General features: G+C 43.0%; 1 protein-coding gene across 1 annotated transcript in view; it reads right to left on the reverse strand.

The window, feature by feature from the left end:
* AKAP13 (A-kinase anchoring protein 13) overlaps positions 1-23239 on the reverse strand; it is a 97331-nt gene that overhangs the window by 32316 nt on the left and 41776 nt on the right. The window contains exons 7-9 of the mRNA XM_025211969.1: positions 14947-14989; positions 12993-13125; positions 3465-3636 (exon numbers count right to left, since the gene is read on the reverse strand). Coding sequence (XP_025067754.1) covers positions 3465-3636; positions 12993-13125; positions 14947-14989 — 348 coding nt within the window. The remainder of the gene's footprint in view (positions 1-3464; positions 3637-12992; positions 13126-14946; positions 14990-23239) is intronic.

A 23239-nucleotide genomic window follows, 5' to 3' on the forward strand; every position in this document is an offset into this window, starting at 1 on the left:
TAGAGGCTTCAGCTTGAGCCCCATGCCAGGTTTGTGCTGAAGTTCAGCCAGCTGACCCAGCTGTACCTGTCATTCAGGTGGGGGAGTCGAAGACTGTGGGGCACGGGGCTCCTAATTGGCTTCTCAACCTGGAGCACCTCAACTGTGCTAACCCTAAGGGGCACTGGACTTTGAAGGACCTTTGACCTTTTGAATATAACATTATAGATTTCATAGACATTAGGGGCTGGAAGGGACCTCATGAGATCATCGGGTCCAGCCCCCCCTGCCATAGGAAGGAAGTCAGCTGGGATCAAGCGACCCCAGCAAGAAATATATCCACCTGTTTTTTGAAAGAGTCCAGAGTAGGTGCTTGCACCACTTCTCGGGGGGAGTTTGTTCCAGATCCTAGATTATGCTGATATGGGTTTCATTTCTGAGATACAGGAACTGCCTGGAAGCCTCTGCTATGCAGCAGGATGGAGTACGAGTGGCACTCGTTCTCCAGTGAAATACGAACCTCCTCCAGCCCCTCACGCCCTCCCCCAGCCCCTGGGCACGTGCCAAAGGATTCGTCTCACAAAGGAGGAATGAAACAATGGGGGAAGCCACAAAACAGTGCCAAAGCATCCAGGCAACAATTCAGAGCAGCCGTTTGAAATGTGGGCTGGGTATCTGCTTTAAGTGCAGAGCTCAACTCGGCTTTATCTAGGAGCTGCAACTGCCACCTCCATTATGACCACCTTCCTGTTTTGCTTCACAAATTAGACTGCCACTTGGTTTGAACGGTTTGCACCCTGATGTGATGCATCCCTTTTCCCACACAACGCACCCCCTCTCAGTGGTGAGCTGCATGGGTTTCAAACACTAAAGCAGCAAGGCACCCTCTCTTCCTACAACCCGCGGGGCTCTGATTTGATGCGGGACATTGAAACAAACAGCGCTTGGTTGTTTTCCCTTCCGATTCCACCTTATGGAGAGGGCCAATGCACACTGCATGCTCCTGTAATTTTTGCAGTGACTCTTCCAAGTATAGCTGGATTATATACAAGCAGAAGAAAGGGCAGCTTTGCAGCTTTATAGACTAGCTAAATTAGAGCAGTCTAGCATACGCTTATAAATTTGTTGCAGCATCTTATGCAGCTACAGTGAGTGGCTCTCTCACAGGGTAACATCTACTCTTTCCTTAGAAGTACATCCATTCATAATGTGCAAGTTAGAGAGGTCACACACATGTATAAGAACGGATTTTGAAAGAAAGAAGAATATTCTGGTTCCCAGCTTTCAACGAACACATACGGGAGTCTGGCATCGGGATCCCTGAAAGCTCTCCCCCAGGTCCCTGGATATCGTAAGTGGGTGATTGCAGAGATGCAGCTGTTGTTGTTCAGCATAAGTATTATATGGTGTCTTTATGATTATAATTGACTTCCTCTTGTGTCTATCACCGTGAGGACAGCAGTCTAGGCACTGGAGCGTGGTAAAAAGTCCCTACACTGCGTGCATGTCTTTTAACTCTTTAAACCTTTGTATAGCTTCACGCATGAAGTGAAAGGAAATGTCACAAACCAATGTACATCTTGAACAATGCTAATTAGAGAGGCTTGGTAAGTGAATCCCGATCTTGGCAAGCCCAAAAGCTGCTGGGTCTTTATTGACAAAAGGTATTTAAAAAAAAACTGAAGTTCACTGGGATGTAAAGAAAGTTAAACACAGAGACATGTGGTTTCTTAAGTGGATTGAGAAGATTTCTTTCCCCCCAAAAAAGTAAACAGGGAAGAGAGAGGACACATTTAAGAGTCTGTAATTATTAACATTTTCCACTTCCTGTCAGACTGCTTCATGCAAACAATCTTGCCGCAGTCCCTTCTCCTCCAGGAAACTCCAAAGCTGCCTCCGACTCTGGGGACACAAACTGGCTATTGTCCTTTCTGCCTCTCTCCATAACAGCTGTGGACACTGGTTGTCTGTTGAAGCTGACCATCCTTATCCTTCTTGCTAGATGGCAGAAGGCTGGAAACAGCAGTAGCTCCCACCCTGCAGCAGAACAGACCATTCACAGCCCTTTGCTTTACAATAGCTCGAGGCTGGAGAACTCCCCACTAATGGGAAGGCAGAACGTGCAGAACTGTGCATAATCCATAAACCATTTAGGATCCAAGTGAGAAAGTGGCCTCCACTTCTAACTGGAAGAGGTACTTGCAAATACTCTGCACTAGTTAAATTTGGGTATGGAAACCATCATGGATTAGATACTAAGGATTGAAAGTGCCAGGCAGGAGTGGGGAAAGCATTGCTGTGCAGCTCTTTACCCATCTTGCAGCTCTGCACTCAATACTCTAAAGCACCCCCAGTTCTCTGGTTTCTGCTGAGCTCAACCTTCCAGCCTTATCAATGACATGCACTACTTTGTCATATGAATAACTGTTCAACAGAAGCGAGAGCAAGATGCCCAGGCTCATTTTAACAGGAAACCGTCTCCCAGCCAGTGCCCAGTTTGCTGTCTATGCTACACAACATATCCTGAGCACTGCTTAAGTCCTCAGTGATAACAGTGCAAACTTGCACACTTTCCTCACTAATGTTCCCCCCACATACATGCATCCATAATTATCTATCACTCACACAGTCTTTTCAACGTTAAATGGCTAATATTTTCCTCTGAGACACTGTTAATCTAAGCTAACAGCCACTATAGACTGGGAACCAGAGAACGCACCTTCCCTTTTTCTGCCCCAAACCAGCCATATTTCTGCCTGACTTGATAACAAAACCAGAATCAGGTTTCTGAGAGCCCAGCCCCCCACCTTATCAAAAGCACCTGAAAGCATGGGAAGATGCTACAACAATTGAGACAACTACTCTCACCTTTCAAGAGTTAAGATTTACTCCTGCTGGTAATCCTGAAAAGAACTATGGCTGATATCTGATCTGATGTGAAGTCTCATCATCGTGCACGTGCACAGGAACACAAAGAGGGCATGCTCATTTCAGACTGCAGCACTGCCCCTCCAAGAGCTCACTGAAACACTGAGCCAGTATCTGATGGAGCTAACGCAGCACTCTAAGTATACATGGGACTGAACACTTTTTCTTCCTGCAGTGGAAATGCAAAGCTGAGACCAAGGTACTTCAGTCCCAAGCCTTTACACAGCTTCAGTAGCATCTTTCAGTCCTAATTTGCTGCAACCAAGCTGAGCGTGGATGAATACACCAGATCACATTATACCTCTGAACTGAGCCAATCCTCAGTCGCAAACTAGGTTGAAAGTCGAGTTCAATTTCATTTTAGTTTTTTATTTGAATCCAAGCTACTTGAGATAAAAAAAAAAACTGATGCATGGAAACCCCATTTAGTTCTCCCTTCATCAAGTGCTAAAACTCTCAAAGTGAAGGGCTAAATAAAGAAGAAAATCAACCATAAGCCATCCTGACAGATGACAAATTTTCTCCCTGCAGTGCAACACAAAGGCAAAACCACTTACTTGCACAGAGGTACGAATCCTTGTTGAAAGGTTTCATACAGTGGTGACAGGTGATGGGACCCACAACAGGGGTTGTGTTGAAGAGGTGCCCATTTAACAACTTCTTGTCTTTTTCTTTCTCCTTGGAATCTTTGTCTTTCTCTTTAATCTTCTCCTTATCTTTCTCTTTTTCCTGCCAAAGAAAAACGAGGCAGCTCTTTGTTACTTTGTTGAAGACAATATTGTTTGCCCTCAGTGCCACAGCTCTACTGACCCATGAACACCTTCACATGTAATCATAGGTCTTTCCAAGCCTTGGTTAGGAACCAAATTTATGGCCTACACAGAAAGGAATTATCATGCTACACTGGCATTTTACAAGTACAGTTGCTCAAGACCGGAGGTTTCTTCTCCAAACATTTGTGTTTCTTTTCATTTCTGGCTTCAGGCAAATACCTTAGCCCTGATCATAACTCAATAGTAACTGGGGAAAACAAAGTTCTGCACAACTTTCAACAAACTACAGGATAACTAAACCAACAGTTTCTACATGGACCAAACTTGTAAGGCCGTTGTACAGGACTTAGATTTTGCAATTTCATCTTAAATTGAGAAACAGAACTATACTGAGTGTTTATAAAGTCCTTTCGCAGCTTTAAACTTTAATAACTTTGGATGTACACATGAAGCAAACTGTGAACGGCGACTAAAAGCAGAATTCATCAAGTTTTAAGACAGCACAGCTCAAATTTCTAGACTTCACCATAACCGCCATCTTTCATGACGCATCGTTCAATCAGATTTTCCAACTCACAGAAAGCTTACACTATGCTAAAAAACTTAATGAATTTTGCTTTCAATTGCCGTTCACAGTTTGCTTGTATTATGTGTGTATTTAAAGTTATTAAAGTTTAAAGTTGCACAAGGACTTTATAAACACCCTGTGTTTATAGAGTGTGCTCTAGGACATAAAGCTGGCTTAGCGGCCTCTGGTTTCCCTTCTAACTTGGTGTCACTTACCTCAATGGTTACCATTTCATGCAATTGGCTGCAAATAACTGTTGAGAAATGTTTTTCACAAATTTTTTATCCACAGCACAACTGATAATTTGCTATACACTGGTTAAATGTTCTCTGAGTCATCTCTGGTGCTATCTTCAGTGTGGCTCCACTGTTAACCAGAGAGAGTGAAGACAGACAAGAGACTGGCTAAGCTAAAAAAAGTCCCAATAGTTGGTCTCCGCTTGGAGAAGGAAGGGCATAACCTCCGAGGCTTGGTAGTTTTTGGCAGGCTGATTAGCAAAGCCAACCGTGCCAGAAAAAAAAAAAACTGTCTCCCCTTCCTACCCTGAAGATAACATACAAAATCGGTAAGGTCACACTCCTCTAAAATATCGATTTAAAACCGGATACCAATTTTACAGGTTAATTGGTAACTCAAAAGCTACGTCACAGAAGACACAAAGATTCTCATATCACTCGTGATCTGGTTGAAAACCCTTAAATACGAAGATACTGAAAAATAAAGGAAGTGAGACTCACTGGTTTCTTATGTGCCTGGAAGTCCTTTTAAATACAGGACGGCCAGCACTGGAGTTTTAGCTCCTAGTCCCTGCTGTGCTTCCTCACTCACAAATTCCAAATCTGAGCAATACCCGCCCCCAACACTAGCACTTACCAAACTAACTATTGTTATATCATGCTTTTTTTTTTTTTTAATTTCAATTGATGACTGCAGCCATGAGGTCTTGTGACAAAGAAATCACAACCAAGCCTGAAGTGAAATTAGGATGGATTTTGGTGGCTTTTATTTGCACGTTGTTAACTGCACGCAATGTGCCAGGGACTAAATATTTTTGCAACAGAGGTCTAAGCAAACAAACAAAAAAGTCAGCCCTCCTGCTGCTTGGCAGCTGAGCTGGACAATGGCAATGAAGTAGTTAATGCTGGGGTGGCAACTTCTGCAATCACCAAGAAAAAAACTTCAGAGCCTTTGATAACCCACGCAAATAATTAGTAACACTAACATTATAACATTTCTGCTTCTCTCTATGAACCCAAGGCTGAATGCCAAGACCTGAGTCCATCCCAACAGTGTCTGATAAAGAACCCCTCCAGATTATCAGCTGCTGCCCCAAAGCCCTTCTTTCTACAGCATCCATAGTTTCATAGTAGCTAGGGTTGGAAGGGACCTGAGCAGATCATCAAGTCTGACCCCCTGCCCTGGACAGGAAAGGATGCTGGGGTCAAACGACCCTGGCAAGGTGTCTATCCAGCCTCCTTTTAAAGACCCTCAGGGTAGAAGTGAGCACCACTTTCCTTGGAAGTTGGTTCCAGCTCCTAGCCACCCTGACTGTGAAGTAGTGCCTCCTGATGTCTAGCCTGAATCTACTCTCTGTCAACTTATGGCCGTTATTCCTCGTTACTCCTGGCAGTGCTCAGGGGAACAGGGACCCTCCCATTGCCTGCTGGTCTCTCTTGGCCAGTTTATAGACGGCCACCAGATCCCCTCTCAGCCTTCTCTTGTGGAGGCTGAATGGGTTCAGGTCCCTCAGCTTCTTCTCGTAGGGCCTGCCTTGCTGACCCCTGATCATGCGGGTGGCCCTCCTCTGGACCCTCTCCATGTTGCCTACATCCATCCTGAAGTGTGGCGCCCAGAACTGGACGCAGTACTCCAACTGTGGTCTGACTAGTGTCATATAGAGGGGGAGGATCACCTTCTTGGACCTGCTCGAGATGCATCTGTGGATGCATGACACGGTGCGGTTAGCCTTCCAGACCGTGTCCTCACATTGGCGGCCCATGTTCATTTTGGAATCAATAGAGACTCCAAGATCCTTCTCTGCCTCTGTGCTGACAAGAAGGGATCCTACAGCAGCCTGTAGACATACTGCTGGATCTTCCTCCCCAGGTGCAACACTTGTCAGTATTGAATCCCATCTTGTTCTCATCTGCCCACCCCTGTAACGTGTCCAGATCCAATTGCAACCTGTCCCTCCCTTCTTGTGTGCCCACTTCTCCCCACATCTTAGTGTCATCCATAAAATGCAAGAGAGCATTACAAGACTATGAAAGTCCTATTTAAAGCTGTCACTCCTGTCTGTAGCTCATTCCCAGTGCTGTCAGCTACCAAACCTTTGATCTAGAACTGTGACCTGCTAGTGAAAGGCTCTATATCTGCCTATTCAAAATCCACTGCACTAGATGACTCAAGCAGCGTTCAGTTCAGGAATTAAATGCTGCGGACTAGTTCTTACGGGACGGGAGCTTGACAACCTACTTGCTTGACAGTCAGAATTGGATGAATTCAGACACTGAACACCAGGATCTTCCTAGGCCCAAACCAGACATTGGAAGACCTGAACACCTTCAGAACTACGCCACGAATGCATCTGGTGTTTAAAGACTAGCTTGGGCAATTTGGTGTTTCTGACAGCTGGGGAATAAAAGAAAGCATTCTTTGTAAAATCGTAAGGACATTTTTTAAAATGCTTTTAAAAGTTCAGAATACTTCAGTTAAAAACAGGAAATGATGTACCACCTTCAGTGAGCCAAACAGCAACTTTCGTATGTCAGGTGCTCATACTGGTACAGAAACTGCACCAAAAAAAAAAAAAAAAAAAAGTGTTACCATGAAACAAAATGTTCTTTCTACACTACAAGCTACGGAAGAGATCGCCAAAAAACAAGTGAAAATAAAAATGCTTTTCAGCCACACACTAACAACCAGTTTGGTCAAAGGAACCACTTGACTGAATCCCCCCAAACCCCAACAGCATGCAGGACTGTATAACCTAGACACAAAGCAATCTCTCTCTTAAGGCCTCATATATTACACAACTTCATTTTTCCTGTATATTTTTTAACATCAGGTTCCAGCGTAAGACAACAGGCAAGCTCTTACCTCCCAGTATGAAAGTCCTGCCAGCCTCACCGTTATCTGGGGTATTTCACTAAACCTATTCCGTTTTATCGACATAGTTCCCCAGGGGCAGGAGAGCTGTTCTCTACATGCAGTTGTCCATAGTGAGAGCAAACTGATCCGTTCAAGCTGCCATGATAGAGCTGGGAGAGGAAGTCAGAGACTACTTGAGCAAGGGAGGGAGGGAGGGAGGGAGGAACGGCTGTTGGCTTCCTTGATGACGCAGTTAACTATTTTGTTGCTGCTTCTATCACGTTTTACCCTTGCTATGGCCATTTATAGAAATCACAGTGGCAAGAGCTGAATATGAAAAGGACAGCTGCATTAAAACCAAGTCTATTATTTTAAAAGACTGAAAGATTTAATAAAATATTTTTTAAAATAATTTTTCATGTTGGGGGTAATTATAAAAAGCACATTTTATTCCGTTCAAAACAGAAGTACACATCATATTTCATTATGATGTTATTATACTTGCTGTTATAATACCATTTTGGTTATCCAGGTAGTTCCCATACAGATTTCTGGAGAGGTTTCTTTTATACATCTACAGCATCAGACATAAGATCTCCCTATCCAATATCAGAGAAAGGGTATGTGTAGACCAGAACCTGCACCAGACCCGCATGCATGTAAAACTGGAGTAACGTGATGGTGCACGTAGCAAACTTTTTACTCCTCCCTTCTCCATGTTTAAATTTCCTTCCATGGGCCTTTGTCTCCTCTGCATTGTACTTAATGTTACTGTTCTTTTAAATATTGGTCGCTGCTTTTCAAACTTTCGAAACAGCGCTTAATTTCACAGCTTGTTACTCAGCTCTGAGGACAGCAGAAGCTGGTAAGAAGCAGCTGCATCTTTGTATCTCTAACCCTACAAGGAACAGAGGCAGGGACAGAAGCAGAAACCAGCCTTCCTGTTCTACTTCCTCTTTCAAGGGTTTTTTTCTTTTTCTTTTTAACTCTTGCTTGTTTTAATACTGAAGAATTATTTCTCTCTGGAATGATTCACTGCACCTAGGAGCTTCAACTCAACCACATCCCACACAAACATTCCTGAAGATCTGACACGCTGCATTGCCAGGTAGTAAAAATGTCAAGGGCTGCTAGGTGGTATTGTGACTTTTTATTAAAAAAAATACACTTCACATCCAGTGTTTTGCAATGAGCTTGGCTTTACCAAGGTTTCAAAGCTATCATAGAAGTCAGTGTATGTGCCAATCTGTGATCTCCAGTTTAACAGGCCGGGGTAGAGACTTCTTCCCAATTTATAACGCAACCTTACCTTTCATCCTAAAATAATCTCCTTCTGCAGATAACCCTGATTGCTACGAGCCCCTAGTTCTTGCTGTATGGCATTTGTATCAGCAAGAACAGTCAGTAAATCCCCCAACTTGTTACACAGGCTCTACTCAATTCTCTGAAGCAGCTGGTATAAAGGACTCTATGTTAATAAATGCCACGATGTGGCACTTTGCAGTGGTGAATAAGGATATTTACTGCTCCATTTTATTTTAAAATTTCCCAGAGTCTAAGCCAGCTGAGTTGCCAATGACCACATGCATCCTGTAGAGACAGATCCACGGAAAAGGGAACTGGTCTCCCTTGCATAAGGGACTGAATGTGTTGCAATCCCTAGAAGATACCCATCAGGGATGACCTTGCTGTTGTATGTTCACCACATTACACAAAAACAACTTTGTTAAAGAGACACTGAGGTTGAGATGTCAAGATAGCAAATACCAGCAGTAAAATTTCACTTGAGCATATGGCAATTTTGATACAATCTTTACTGCACAACTTACTAGTTTCTCCACAGGATTCAGTGAGGAGAATGCTCACTAGGTCGTTCTGCAATATATGGGTTGAGTTTGGTAAATGGCATTATGCTTCATTTTCTGCACTTGATTCAAACAAGCTGCAGTATCATGTTCCTTGAAGGCTTTCCAATGGTGCTCACTGCTAAACTATTTCAATGCTTTGCAGCCATTTAGTCTCTCACAACCAGGCATGATGGGAAGACATTGTTTTCTACAAACCACACATGGCAGAGAGACAGATGAAGGTCAAAAGGGTCCACAGATTTTGGATGCCCACTCCGAGATGCCTAAGGGCTGATTTTTCAAAGAGCTTCTGACTACCGACTTCAGCGACACTACTGAGTGCTCAGCAGTTCTGCAAGTTAGATGCTAGGGTTTCAAGCTGGGTAACTCAGAAAATGAGACACACAATTATTGGTCCCTGCTGGTAAGTTGGGTTGAAGTAACTTGTGCAATGTCCTGTTGGAGGTTACACCTACTACTGCCACCATTCCTGTTCTCTAGGGCAGCCCACAATTGCTGTAATCCTATAGACCCTGCCTGATTTCATTACATACCTTCCAACTTACATAATAAATGACATAAGAGTCTTACAATCTGCAGCCTCACTCCCTAGAGAACCAGACCATAGTCCACTGTGTCCACTGAATGGTAGAAGAAACCATGGGAGAAACAGCACATGACCATGTCATTATAAAGTACTGTGTACACATGATCCCAGCATGACTGTGTTTATGCACGTGCTATTTCCTAGGTTCTTTTTTAAAAAAGGGTAACTGCAAAACCAGTAATGAGATGTGGAGGCATACAGGGCCCTAGAATGAGAAAGTAGATCTCTGCCCCTTGAACAAAGCGATTAACAGGTACAAGTAGCAGGTTGCCAAGCTCTGTGGGCATAAGCACACCACGGCAGCAAGCCTTGGGTGAGAAGTTCTTAAGTCCTGCCCACCTGTTCTCAAAATGCATGCTTCAAGTCCAGAAATATGACAACAAAAGATGCTCAAAGGTGTCCCTCTGCAGCAGCTTTTGAGAACTGGGTCTCCAACATGTTTGGGAGCTACTCCTGGGAAGGACCCTGGAGCAGTTTCACTGGTGTACTTCCAAGTTTGGGTAGGTGGCGTGTGCTCAGGGTTGTCCTGCCTGGGATACACCGCCACTGCAGAGCAGACGTACCCCATGAAAACCAGACAAGAGAGGGAGACAACAATGTGCTAGTGTGTTCCCCAGTTATGCACTAAGAGCAAAATTAAGCTTTAAAAAACTTGGGCTCCACATTAAGTCTGGTAGGAAGGTCTCTCTATAGGCTACAGACTCCTCACCACAGTCCTTTGCCATCCCACCTCTTCTCTCATCTTCTGTACTCAGGGTGTGTCTACATGGTGACCATAGATCATCATGAGATCCACAAGTAGCTACACTGTACCATAGTGTAGCTACCTGGGGATCACACGCAGTCCGTCCACAATAACACAGAGTTATTGCCAAAAAGCAGTGTCACAGGCTGTCTTTGCTACCACCCCTCCTCCACCATCCCTCTGTCTTATCTCAGAGTATGGACATTTTAGCTGCTTTAAAAAGGAAGGAGCTGCTGCTGATTGGGAGTATGCAAGTAGATGCTATGATGCTATGTCTGCATGATCCTATGGTGATGCAAGTTGGTTTTTTCACCTAAAATTTGACCCTGGGTAACACAGGTTTAAAGTTGGAGCAGTTTAGGAAAACTTTATCAGTACAGAATCATGAAGACAGAACAATTAGACTGCAATCACTTGTCCCAGTATCCTCTGATATCACTGCACTGGTTATATCTGTCTATAGCCTTAGTTACCCCATTTCCCTCCCAGGGTCTTATCTGCCCCTGTAAATCTGGCCCTTGCCCCTTTTCACTTCAGTCAGGATGGTTCCTCTTCTAGGATGTCTGGACCCACTGGGGTTCAGAGAGCCAAGATGGTCTCACTGCTGTCAGGTCTACTGCCTAGTCCTACCTCATCACCAAGTGAAGAGGAAACCCACCTCCATCTCGACCCTCCTTGGCAAGGCTGCGTGAAATCGCTTCATCAGCAAGAAAGAAGCCATGATTAGGGACCTACTCAAATTTCCATTTTGCGGATTGTGTGAAATGGGGCAATCTCTGCAAAAATCAGCAGAAAAAGAAAAAAAACTTACCAAAAATAAAATGCTGGCTCCCCAATGGGAGCCAACAGTCCTCCTGGCTACACAACCCCGGCACAAAGGGGGCTGCTGGCACCAAGGCAAGCAGGCATTGGTTGAGAGGGCTGCCTGTTTTACAGTCCCGTCCCCTCCACCAATCAATATGAGGAACAGGGCCTCAGTTTCATAGTTTCATAGTTTTAGGGTCGGAAGGGACCTAATAGATCTTCTAGCCCGACCCCCCGCCAGGGCGGGAGAACAACAAAAGAACCCTAAAAACAAAAAACGGGACTCAAATGAGTCCAGCCAGGTAGGTATCCAGCCTCTTCTTAAAGATCCCCAGGGTAGGGGCCAGCACCACCTCCCTTGGAAGTTGGTTCCAGCTCCTAGCCGCCCTAACTGTGAAGTAGTTTTTTCGGATGTCCAATCTGTACCTCCTCTCCATCAACTTGTGCCCATTACTCCTTGTTATGCCAGCGGGGGCTAGGGGAAACAGCGTCTCCCCCAAACCCTTCTGGTTCCCCCCCCTCATGATGGACAGACCTCGGTAAATCAGCAGCGAGGGGTAGAACCATACGATGGACAGCCCTTGCCACCAATCAGCAGTGTACGTGTGTGTGGGGGAAATACCCTTCAACCAATCAGGAGGTATGGGGAAAGGGGGGGCGTTGGGTCACCATGATGAACCAACAAAAACGGCAAGCCAGCCCCACAATCTGCCTGTGACATTGGCTTGCAGCCGCCTCAAGTTGGGTAGCCCCCTAGCCACGATGGATGATGCAGCCATGTTCACAGGGCTCTACTGAGCATATATGCAAACCGAGATTTTCTGAAGGCTTACAGCATGGCCAAATGTAGGCACTTTTCCTAGGAGGAAAGCAAATGGCACACTGCTGATGAAAAGGCAACCCCCTGCCCAATTTCAAGATCTTGTTCTGGAGCAGGGAGCTGGGAGGTTGAGACAGAGAATTTTTAGCATCACCAAACAATGTCATTCCCCAATTTTGTTTTCATGAGCGACTGAAACGGTCTGCTTTACAAAAAGTCAACCCAAACGATACCAGTCTGGCACAGTTACTGGTAATTAGGCACAGCCGTAAAGTAAGAAGAAGCACGTGAAGAATGTGCAGATGCTTCAAGCACTGTCTGGCAGAGTCCTTCCCCGCAATTAACTGGCACCGATTACTAATGCCACGCAAGCAGCCGATGACAACTTCTGGTGTTACTGAAGACTCACATACTTCAGAAGATCAGAAAACAGATCCAGTTATGACTGGATTTACAGATTCATATTTAAAGGAAGCTGTGAATATTTCAAATCTGCAATTAAGCCTGTTAACAATTTGCCATAAAAGGCATACCATACAGAGAAAGTCCCCTTTGCTCAGTAAAATACATCACGTCTTGCGAGGCAGCATCTCTTTAAGAATGAAAAGGCTTTGGCTCATTTGGCCGGTTCATCTACTTGACTAAGCACATGAGCACAGGAGTAAGAGAAGTACGAAAGCACGCTCTTAGCGGGTCCTGGACCCGCACTGAACAGAACGGCACTCTGCTGCCCAAAAGACCAAAGGGCTCTTATCAGCACAAGAAGTTTTCTTACTCTCAAGAAGGTGAACACAAAAGAGAGAGAATACACAAATAGCTGATGCCACTTACTTTGCTCTTCTTGCTGCTGGACATCTTGTTCTTGAGGTAGCTGAAGGTGCGACTGACTTTTGTTCCACTTTTCCACTCTAAATCTTTCCTAGAGGGGCTGTTAGGTGGGAAGTTGCAGCTCTCTTCAGAGATACTAAAGCCAAGAGAGACGGACAGACATTTATTTTTCTTTTCTGCTGAATATCAGAAGATGAAGAAGATCGAAGAGGAAACACTCTTAGATTTTTTTAAAAGGCCAAACACATTTCTTCCAGTTACTGTAGGTACCGAATAGATTCATCGGTCAATGGGTGTTATGTCAAAGAAAATGGCAAGCTAATGAGAAAGTGTTACGTAGTCAGCTGCACAAACATTTCCATAGTAATTTTTTTGGTACTTTATATTCACAAACCAAGTCATAGTGCCCTCTGCTGCTGCAGGGGAGAAATAGCTGTGAACTCAATGTTTGTCAGCATTTTTCCATCGAGACAGCCAAGTCAGTATGACTACACATGTATACTCTCAGTCTCCATGCTTAATTATTAGCGTCTGCTATTATTTACTTGGATCAGACTGTTATAGAGGAAGATATACGATGAACTCTGCATGCAGGACAGCCTCCAGTAGGAAGCACTCTGTCTGGAAAGTATCCCCAATAGTTTTGATGCAGTTTAACTGGTGGTTTAGTTAAAAACAATCTTTGATAGACAACAGATTTTTCCTGGTGCCTTTCATGCAGATCAAACAGGAACTGGTTCTTTTTATTTGTTCATCTACTGGCACACAATGCACCATGCTCCAAGCCATCAAGAATTTCAGAGGGGCTGGTGAAACAGACCTCAGAGGCAAGACAGCAAGCCAGATTGATGGTAACCGTAGATAAAATAACTGTCCTGGAGCTTCTCAAATGGGAAGATGACAGAGATTTTATAAAGATGCCAAAACGCTCTGCACAAAAACCCACTGCACATGCTCTATTACCATGAAAACAGAGCAGCAGGGGCCATCTTTTTGTTACATCATCTAGCACAATTGTTTATGGACGCCGGGGGCCCGCAGACTACGTCTACGGAGTTTGCACAAGATTACTATGATCAGTCAAAACTATGTGAATACGTACACTTCCAGTTCAAAGGGGTCTGCACCTCCATTCTAAATTCCCAAAGGGGGGCACCTCCACTCAATTTTTTTTAGGGGTCCACAAATTTTAAAAGGTTGAAAAGCACTTAAAAAGGTTGAAAAGCACTGATCTAGTGCAATGGGGCTCAAACCAATAGCCATGCTAACAATCCATAGTATACATTAACTTATTAAGATATGTCCTTCAGAAGCACCCCCCCACTTGCATCAGGATGACTTTCCATCCATATCCATTTAAAGAATATGGCGTCAGAGAAGAAGTGAAATATCCACTAACAACATGCATTTCCATGAAAAAAAATGACTCTAGGAAAGGCTGCAATCTTTCCAAGAAGAGGCAGAATGCAAACCTCAGGTGAAATGTTAGTCAGCTGAGGAAACTAAGGGGAAGAGAAAACAGCTATAAAACATGTTCAAGAGCTTTCTGGGACAGAGATACAAGCTACAATTATCAGGAAAAGTAGCAGTGTATACCAGGCAGCAATCAAAGATCCAGTTCCCTCAACGCCACAAATGATATCTTTCCCTCACATTAGAAAAGATGAATTAAAGCCTCCAGCCATGCAAGGAAGAATAAAGTATGTCTAAAAACACAAAAACCCCTTGCCATCATGACAAAAGGGAAAGGGAACCAATCAGAACGACCTTACATTATGGTGCTTTATGTTGCACCACGGTTACGTAAACCTGAGAAGCTTTACATTGAAAAACAACTGAAATCGTTGTCTAAAATTTTTCTTATGTTGCATTAACCAGAAGCATCCAGAATTAACTATTGCTGGAGACAAAAATCAGAATGAGGGGTTTCAACAAAGAAAAGGTCAATGTACTATACCTCTGAGCCAGGGAACTGCTGGTACCACTGAACGATCGCGTGCCTGGAAAAGATGGGGGAAAATGTTAGACTGCAAAGTCTTGGCCACCAAGGATTTTACTTAGCGTGTAGATTCTGATAGTTAAAGGAAGAGAAGCAACTGCTTAGCAAAAGCTAAGGTGTAGTACAGGTGCCTTCTTGTGCCCAGGGGAAGACTGTTCATATTTCCTAGGGGATTCCAAATTAGTAGATCAGGTGGGGAAAAAAAAAGAGAGATGGCTTGCTTAGCAGTTTTATCACTCATCAGCTGCTAAGCAAAAGATGCAAATGTATTATTTTCACTGACATATCGGGGTGCGCAATTCTGACCCGGTAATTTAATTTCAGTATGTGAAAATGAGAAACATGTTGTCACAATACTTTTACTTATGTACCAACAGAATCCATCTGTTGTAAAAGAAATCCTGCTTTCATATCTGAAGCAGATTTCTAGTTGATAAAATTATAGCTCATTTTCCTGTCACAATCTCCAAGCATGGCATGAAGAAATATGGAAAACAAAAGGAGCCTTATTCATTTTTCTATAGTAATGTCTATACAAACTTACAGAGCTTAGTCACTCAAAAGCAGCTTTAGGAAAAAATGATTTTCAACATCCTACCCATGATACAACTTCCTTTTCACACTAAAGAAGCCCGCCTACATAGCCTACTTGGAGTGGATTACGTAGCCGCCACTATTTGCAAGGAGTGTCTGGAAATGCTAGAAAAGCAAGAGAGAGCAATTTTGATGCAAAACGATGCCTGATCATTCCTTCAGAAGCTAACAGGGCTTGTCACAAGTTGAAAGACCTCATTACAACTTTTATATTTGACCATGCCACAAGGACAACAGGCAGTGTAACTGAGCTTATAAGCATTTTGTTCTTCCAATGTAATAACAGCAGCACTTTGGCTTCCAACTGTGTTAACAGAAGTTAGAGCTGAGAGCTGATGCCGAAAAGGCCTTAGTCCTTGGCATCAGAAGCAAAATGCAAGCTAGTACAAAGCGCTGTAAGTGTATTACAAGATGCTTTTATATAGCACGATGCCTCCCTCAGTTCTAAAATACATTTGCAATTATTGACCACAGTGCTTAGAACAGCATGAAAGAAAAGATGCTCTCTTTTACCCTTCTTCTTTGATATTCAAACATTATATACTGGAATGAGCTGATCACCTGGGCATGATTTGATAGGCTGTGTCTGTATATCCTTCATTGAGTCTTTTGTTTAGCAACTTTTCTGCTCCAAATCTATCCCCCATGACAATGATAGTTATTCAAACAAATTTACTGTCTAGCTCAGGTTTGCATATACTATACTAATGACTATTACATAAATATCTAAGCACTGAAAAGGTAAGCCACAGGCTCAAGCTGCTGTCCCTTGTTAACAACATAGCAGGTCTGGTCTTTGCATGAGCTTCAATTGACTTTTAAACACAGGTTAGGAGTCGTTGATCAATATTTCTGCTATTGATTGCTTGCCTTGACTGAATTTGAACATCCCACATCTCCTATGAAGTCCTGACTGTTCTACACAGCCAGCAGAACAAGTAGCATTAAACAATGTTAAATCAAGATCCATAACAATTTAGTGTTCCTATTCTGGTTTTCTGCTCCCCTGGGAATGCCCAGAAGCTGCACTGTGCTGGCATTAATGATCTACTTTGAACCGTGGAAAATATTTTATCTTGAATAGAAGGCAGTCCAGGTGGCACCTAACAGAGTAACTCATTCAGAGAGGCATGAGCTTGTGCAGGCTACAGCCTACTTTGCCAGGTGCTATAAATGGACTTGCAGGGGTACTAAACTGAAAAGAATATAGTCATTTAAATGCAAATGACAGTGATGGACAAAACGATTCAGAGAAAAATCAAAACTAACCTGACTTCTGAATTAAACTGATTTCTAAGGTGCAAAAAGAGTTGTAAGGCCAGCAGTCTAATATTGGTTATATTGGTCATGAAAACAACAGGGTGATATTTCCTCCCAAATTGTGTCTTGGCCCTGTCTGGCACCGAAAGCTCACGTGCTGGGAAACAGCAAGAAACCCTGATCTGCAGCCTGACTTGATAGTTCATGAAAAATCTTGTTTTTGGAAGGTTTCCAGCCCTGCTGTGCAACTCCAATGAGTTTGGATTAGCAGCCAAACTTCTGGGTGTTATCTGAAAAATCTCAATCTTGTGAGCTTTACCCGCCAACCATTATTTCATGTGATCGATGGACTTAAAATAATTCATCGCCTCCGTGATACAGAAAGCAGCAACGGCATTGGCACATTCCAAATAGAACTTCTCAATGACAGAAAACAGCTTGCAGCTCCCCAAGACAGCCGGTAATTAAACTGAAGGGGGCCAGGGAATTCCAAGAGCCTGATAACAGCCATCTACCATTTGGTAATATGTACAGACCAACTTGTCAGGTAATAATTTAGGCACTTGAAATCTGCAGCTTGTCAAATGGAAAAAAAAAAGGCAATTCAAATACACAATTGTGTCAGACTAACTGCAGCCCAGTCCAGGGGAAAAGCTGGGGTTTGAAGAGGTTGGAGAAAGGCAATTAAAATGCATGCTTGATTTCAATGCAAATGCATCCATCTCTTCTCAATGAGAGCTGGACCTTGGAGAAGTAAGAAAATAAATCAAGGCAAGTTTTAGTGAATCCAGGAATACCTGTGGTGAAAGCAGCTGGGTGAGTGGCTGGGATGAAGCCAGCCTTTTTATAAAGCCATCACAGGACTGTTTGAATGAGGAAAATAAACACCAGGGAAGTAACATTTTTATGCTTTGTGACATTAAAATTCCAATGTAAGTGTTCACTGATAATAGCGGTACTGTTGAGGGAAAAATACAAGGTAGACTGATTATTTAATGTGATGACTAGACACTGCAAAGCTGGCAGGATGATTTAAAATAATAAAGAATAAAATTGGCTAGTGGTGAAGTCCTTCTACTGCAGAGGGAGAAAGCTAACACATGAACAGCTGTGTCCTGCAGAACTGCCTTGACTAGAGAATGTGGACTGGGTGTGGAACACCCTGAGGCTAGAAAATGCACGTTTAACTCTCTAGGTTGCAGAGGCAACTACGAAATGCTAATGTGGATCAACATTCAGGTATCACAAGTCCTCCAGTGACTACACACATGGAGGGTCAGTGCAATTAGACTGATAAGCTTGGTTTGAAATCTTACTTTCACTGGCAAATTTTGAGAGCTGCAATCAATTCTTTGTTTTTACAAAGCCATGACAAAAATCTCTAGCGCACGTGGCAGTAAATCATATCCCCGAAACAACTGATACAATCAACACTGAAAACGCCTCCTTCATGGGTCCAACAGGAAGAATATTTAGAATTCATCAAACACAAACTGAGAAGGCAAGGTGCTGGATCTGAAAACAAAATCCTTTTATTCTGCTGTTAGTGAAACATCCAGACACATGCCTACAGAAATGCTGTTAGGAGTCATGCAGTGGAGTGGTTAGTACAGTAAAAAGGCACAGTCTAAAGCGGAAACACAGGCTACCCATTACCTCCACCCACAAAGGTTGTGTTACATGTAAGCTACTTACTATCCGACTCCTCCTCCTCATCACTGGAAGAAGAGCCAATAGAAAAGAGAGTTTTAGACTTAGGAATGAGCGGAGAGATGTTGAAGGAGAAGGAGATTCGTCTGGATGGCCGGGTCCGTCCCTGGGCTGAGAAGTGGGTTAACAGCAGACATTAGAGCATGCTTGAAAATGCATTTAATAATAAAAAAGGAAAGGAAAGGAGCGAAAAGCACACAAAAACAAAGCAAAGTAGATGTCTGCAAAGCAGCTGGCTTCAGAAAAGGCATAAGCGGCAAAGAATTCAGCGTGTTTATTCCAAAAGATGCAGGTTTCATTCCGTGCATAACTTTTGAGTTCAAGGAGTCTCTTATTTTCATTGGCAGATTTTGCTAGCAGCTCTTCCTAGGATTTTGTATTTGAACAATTATGTTTCCAAATATAGAAGAATTTACATAACGGGTCTCTGGACAAACAGCACCTTCTTCATTGGGAGAACTGTCAAGGAACCTACTCAGTGCAATGTGTTCCAGAGACTCCCCACCAGGGCTAGAGAGCATACCGTGTCCATTTCAAATGGCACAGCAGGTGCTACTTGCAGTCAATCTACTTCACCTGAACTTTTGACTTTTTACTTTCAAAGTTTCTACCATTCCCAAACTTCAAAAAAAAAAAAAACCCAGTGAATTTACTGCCTGTGAAAGCTGCTGAACTGAAAGCCCTGGGAGACTTAAAATCCCCTGCTTTTCTTTCCAACAAATACAGCATTGACAGGAGCCTCTTTCCTCCTGTTCTCTTCCAATGTACATAACACTTGTTGAAAAGGAAATACCTATAGCTGGGACCAACAAGGTTCCTTGGGTGAATCTGATATCTTTTATTAGACCAACCCAAATGGTTGGAGAATAGTTATTAAGCAAGCTTTCGGGTTCAACAACCCTTCGTCAGGCTCAGGAAGCTGCAGCAGTTGGTGTGTGCTCTTCCTGGAACCAGCATTTCTGTAATCAAATCAGTCTTTACTTTAAGGAATCTGCCAACTCATGTACCAAATTTGGGGATGATTTTGTAATATCGACACCCCTATCTTCTATTAACAGGTCTTAGGCTACCAACGCACAAGTGTAAACTATGTTTTACTTATTTTAATTCACCTTGTGGAATCATAATTTCACCTCCCAGTGCTATGCATCTTCCCTGAAATCAGGAGAAGAGCCAACATGGATGGCACATTCCAGTGTCTTTTGAAATCTATCCAAATGAAGGGCACTCGGTTGTACTGGCATTTTCAATTAATTTTTAAGAGAAGTGCCTTGAGAGCAGTGATCTCTCTTAATTAAACCAAAGTGCAGTTTTCTTGAACAGGGTGACATATGAGCCCTGATGGCTAGCACAGAAAAAATCCCACAGAATTCAATAGGATTGAAAAACAATATGAATGTAATAGGTTTCTTAAATAGAGGAAAATTCTCTTAGGATCTTACAATGGATATCTTGAAATCTTAAAATAAATATTCTCCGGTCTATACCAGGGGTTTTAGGCTACGTGACAGGGGCTAGCGACCTTTTCCTGGATGCCTCCGCAGCCCTGGCAGCTAGGGAGCTGTGCCCGTGCGACCACTGCTTCTCCCAACCCGGCAGCCCCTTGGCCGACGTGAGTGGAGCTTCCACCTGGAAGGGAGCTGCTCTGGGGCTGGGGAGCTGGAAGGTGCTTCTGCACTGCTGCTGCTTCTCTCTGCCTGTCTGCTCACCCTCCAACCCAGTCCAGCCTCTAGAAGCTGCACTCACACTGTAACCTTGGGGAGAGGAGAAGGGGGAAGGCTTAATAAGGATGAAATTAGATAAGGATTTTTTTTTGAGAGGATAAAGGCAAAAGGGAAAATAGGAAGATGGGTACTCCCTCCTTGAAATGAACATAGTTTTAAGAATGCAGGCCAGAGCCAGAAAGGTATTTAGGAGCCTAAGGTGAAACCAGTAGGAGAGTTAGGGATCTGGAAATGGAAATGAGTTAGGCACCTCTATATCTTTTTGCATCTGGACCCTAGAGTAGAAGTAATTTCTCTTCAGTGAATTCAAGAGCAGCTTTTGCTTCTTGAGACAACTAAATAGACATAAGACAGCACATACACTTGGAGCAGTATGGTTAGCTGAAAAAAGGCACCAAAGGAAATGGGAAGCTAATATAGGAACTCATCCATATCGCTGGTTAGCCAAAAATGTGACCTACCTTTTAAAAAATATTTTTGCAGGATTCATGGCATTCTGTTGAGTCCTCAGGCTGTTTACTCACAAAACAATAGATGTTTTAATGGACTATTTTCTAACGCAGGCCAGAAATGCCTATAGTAAAACTCGGCCCTCACAACTAAATCAATGAGCACATCCAAGAGCTTGTGAGAAATACCTTTGCACAAACAAATCAACGTGCATGCACTTTAGAGGAAAATACCAAAGAAACACACAATCCAGGTTCATGCTTCCAAGAGAAAATTGGAAAAAAACAGAAATACTTAATATGAAGGGTATTTTGACCATGTATAAAGTACACGATGTAATTTTGTAGCTCTACTGTATGGTATAACTGCAAATGGGACTATAAGGAATGAGGTGCGGAACACCTTATCTTGCAAAATCCCTTGCAACCATACCTCTTCCTTGGGTCAAAACGTCCGCATGTGAAATGGTTATGGTTCTGTGGTGCATCTGAAGACCAATGCCACCACTTAATGTGAAACAATCCTAGAGACATGTTACCCAATTGAAAGAATCTCTCTGAAATGTTTGCAAGCGACAGCGTGCAGTTTTTGTGTTGTTACTATTCCTATTACACGTGCTAACTGGCAAACAAGCAAAAAAAACCCAACCCCATCACAGTCCCTCTCACTGTCACGGTTCTGAACAACAGGATTGCAAAGCACTATTTTTTCTCCTTTTTAGGTTACCATCTGCTCAGATGGTTCTTAAATAGCAGCGTTATTTTAATGTAGAAAACCCAAAACTCCTCAGAAAGCTTTAATTCCTCCATTTCCGTAACTGTTATTTTGTTTTTCCAAAGCCAGTGGGAGCCTTTCGAACTTTCCAGCCAACAACTGTTGTGAACTCTCTAACTGCATAAAATGCTGAAGCATCAAAAACTGTGAATGGTCACAGTACCACCAGCCAATTCCCTTTGGGAAGACCAGGGACATCAAATTAGGAGGGATTAGAAGATGTTCAATTCTAGAAACAGCCACTAACTATTCCAACAGGCATGATGATGCACATGGAGAGACAGAGAAAGGCCAATACTCCCCCGACATTTAAAAACTTGGGAGTTCAGTTATGGCTGTGGACATAAATTCCTCTCTTCTCACCTGGGCTAACTTGCAATGTTTGGGAAGTGTTCTTTTATATCATCTACTCTAAAATCAAAATCATTGAGATTTGGTATCTGGTATAACTGTAAGCATTGCACTGTGAAAAGATGAATGCCCAATTCTGAGAATACAACAGGTGTTATATGTTATGCTGTGACATTTTCCAGTGACAGGCTCTAAAGGACATCATGCAAAATAAGGGTACACCGTCCCACTGGACAAATAAGTAATAACATTCAAATATTATAAATATACTAATAAATTATATCCCACTATCCAAAAGGTTCAGAGCAACTTGAAGATGAGGAAAAGCAAAATGAGTTACCCAAGTTTTCAATGCGAGTGTCAGGATTGGGAACAGAACCTATGACCCAAAGTTTCAAAAGGGCTAATGATTTCGGAGGCCTCATTTTTGGGGTATGCCACTGCAAACCCTTCACAGCTCAAAAAAGACCCTAGGTTTTCAAAAAGCATGGAACACTCATGCTTTCAAAATCAGGCCGTCTCTCAAATTGGTCACCCAAGTAATTAGGACTCATAACTCATGATTCCCTGTCCCCAATTTGAGTTGCTAAACTAGTCTCAGTAGTCCACCCTGAACTGGCTGTCAAGCGCTACGTGCTCCAGCTCCTTCTGTTTGAGTTACTGTTTCCACTCCTGAGCATTTAAGACAGAGACCACTGGCTCAGCTGACATTAAGTAGATGAAAGATTTGGGGAAAAAGGTTTCTGATCAAATTGATCTATTACTAATTCAGGCCTAGGTGGTGGTTGTAGAGTGCACTATAAGAAGAGCAAATTCTTTATAAAGTGGGCTGCAGTTTACATGAATTTGAAACAGTGGCATAAGTGTCCCTCAAATGCAATCCCCACTCTATGAGCCTGACAGAACGTTTCCAAGTAATGGGAGACTAGCACTAGGCTGCCAACCTTCCTCACCCACTGAACAAGCCTGTATTCTGGGAGTAACCATGTTATTTATAGTGTTTGGTTAGCAACTGAAAATGATGCCAATAAACTGTTTGCTTCAAAAAAATGAAGGGCTTCAGCAAAAGGAGGGAAGAAAGTGTGACAAAATAGAGTAAGATGCAGTCCTTTTTACTGGGTGGATTTGCTGGTGTTTTGGTTACTGTTGCTGGGGGACACATCCGTAGACCACATACTTATTATTTCATGGAAGAAACAGGGAAATGAACTTAAAAATGGCACTTAAAAGCACCCTCTCTGTTAGGTTTGGAAGCTTGGATGGGAGAACCTACTCAAACTCCTTCCTTCAAAAGAACCTTTTTACTAGGGAGTGCAAACATTTGTTCTGAAATACAGCTCATTTTCTACCGCATGCTTCTACTGAAGGTAATGGATTTCTGGCACTGA

Source organism: Alligator sinensis, unplaced genomic scaffold (assembly GCF_000455745.1).
Source record: "Alligator sinensis unplaced genomic scaffold, ASM45574v1 scaffold857_1, whole genome shotgun sequence".
Classification (NCBI taxonomy): domain Eukaryota; kingdom Metazoa; phylum Chordata; order Crocodylia; family Alligatoridae; genus Alligator; species Alligator sinensis.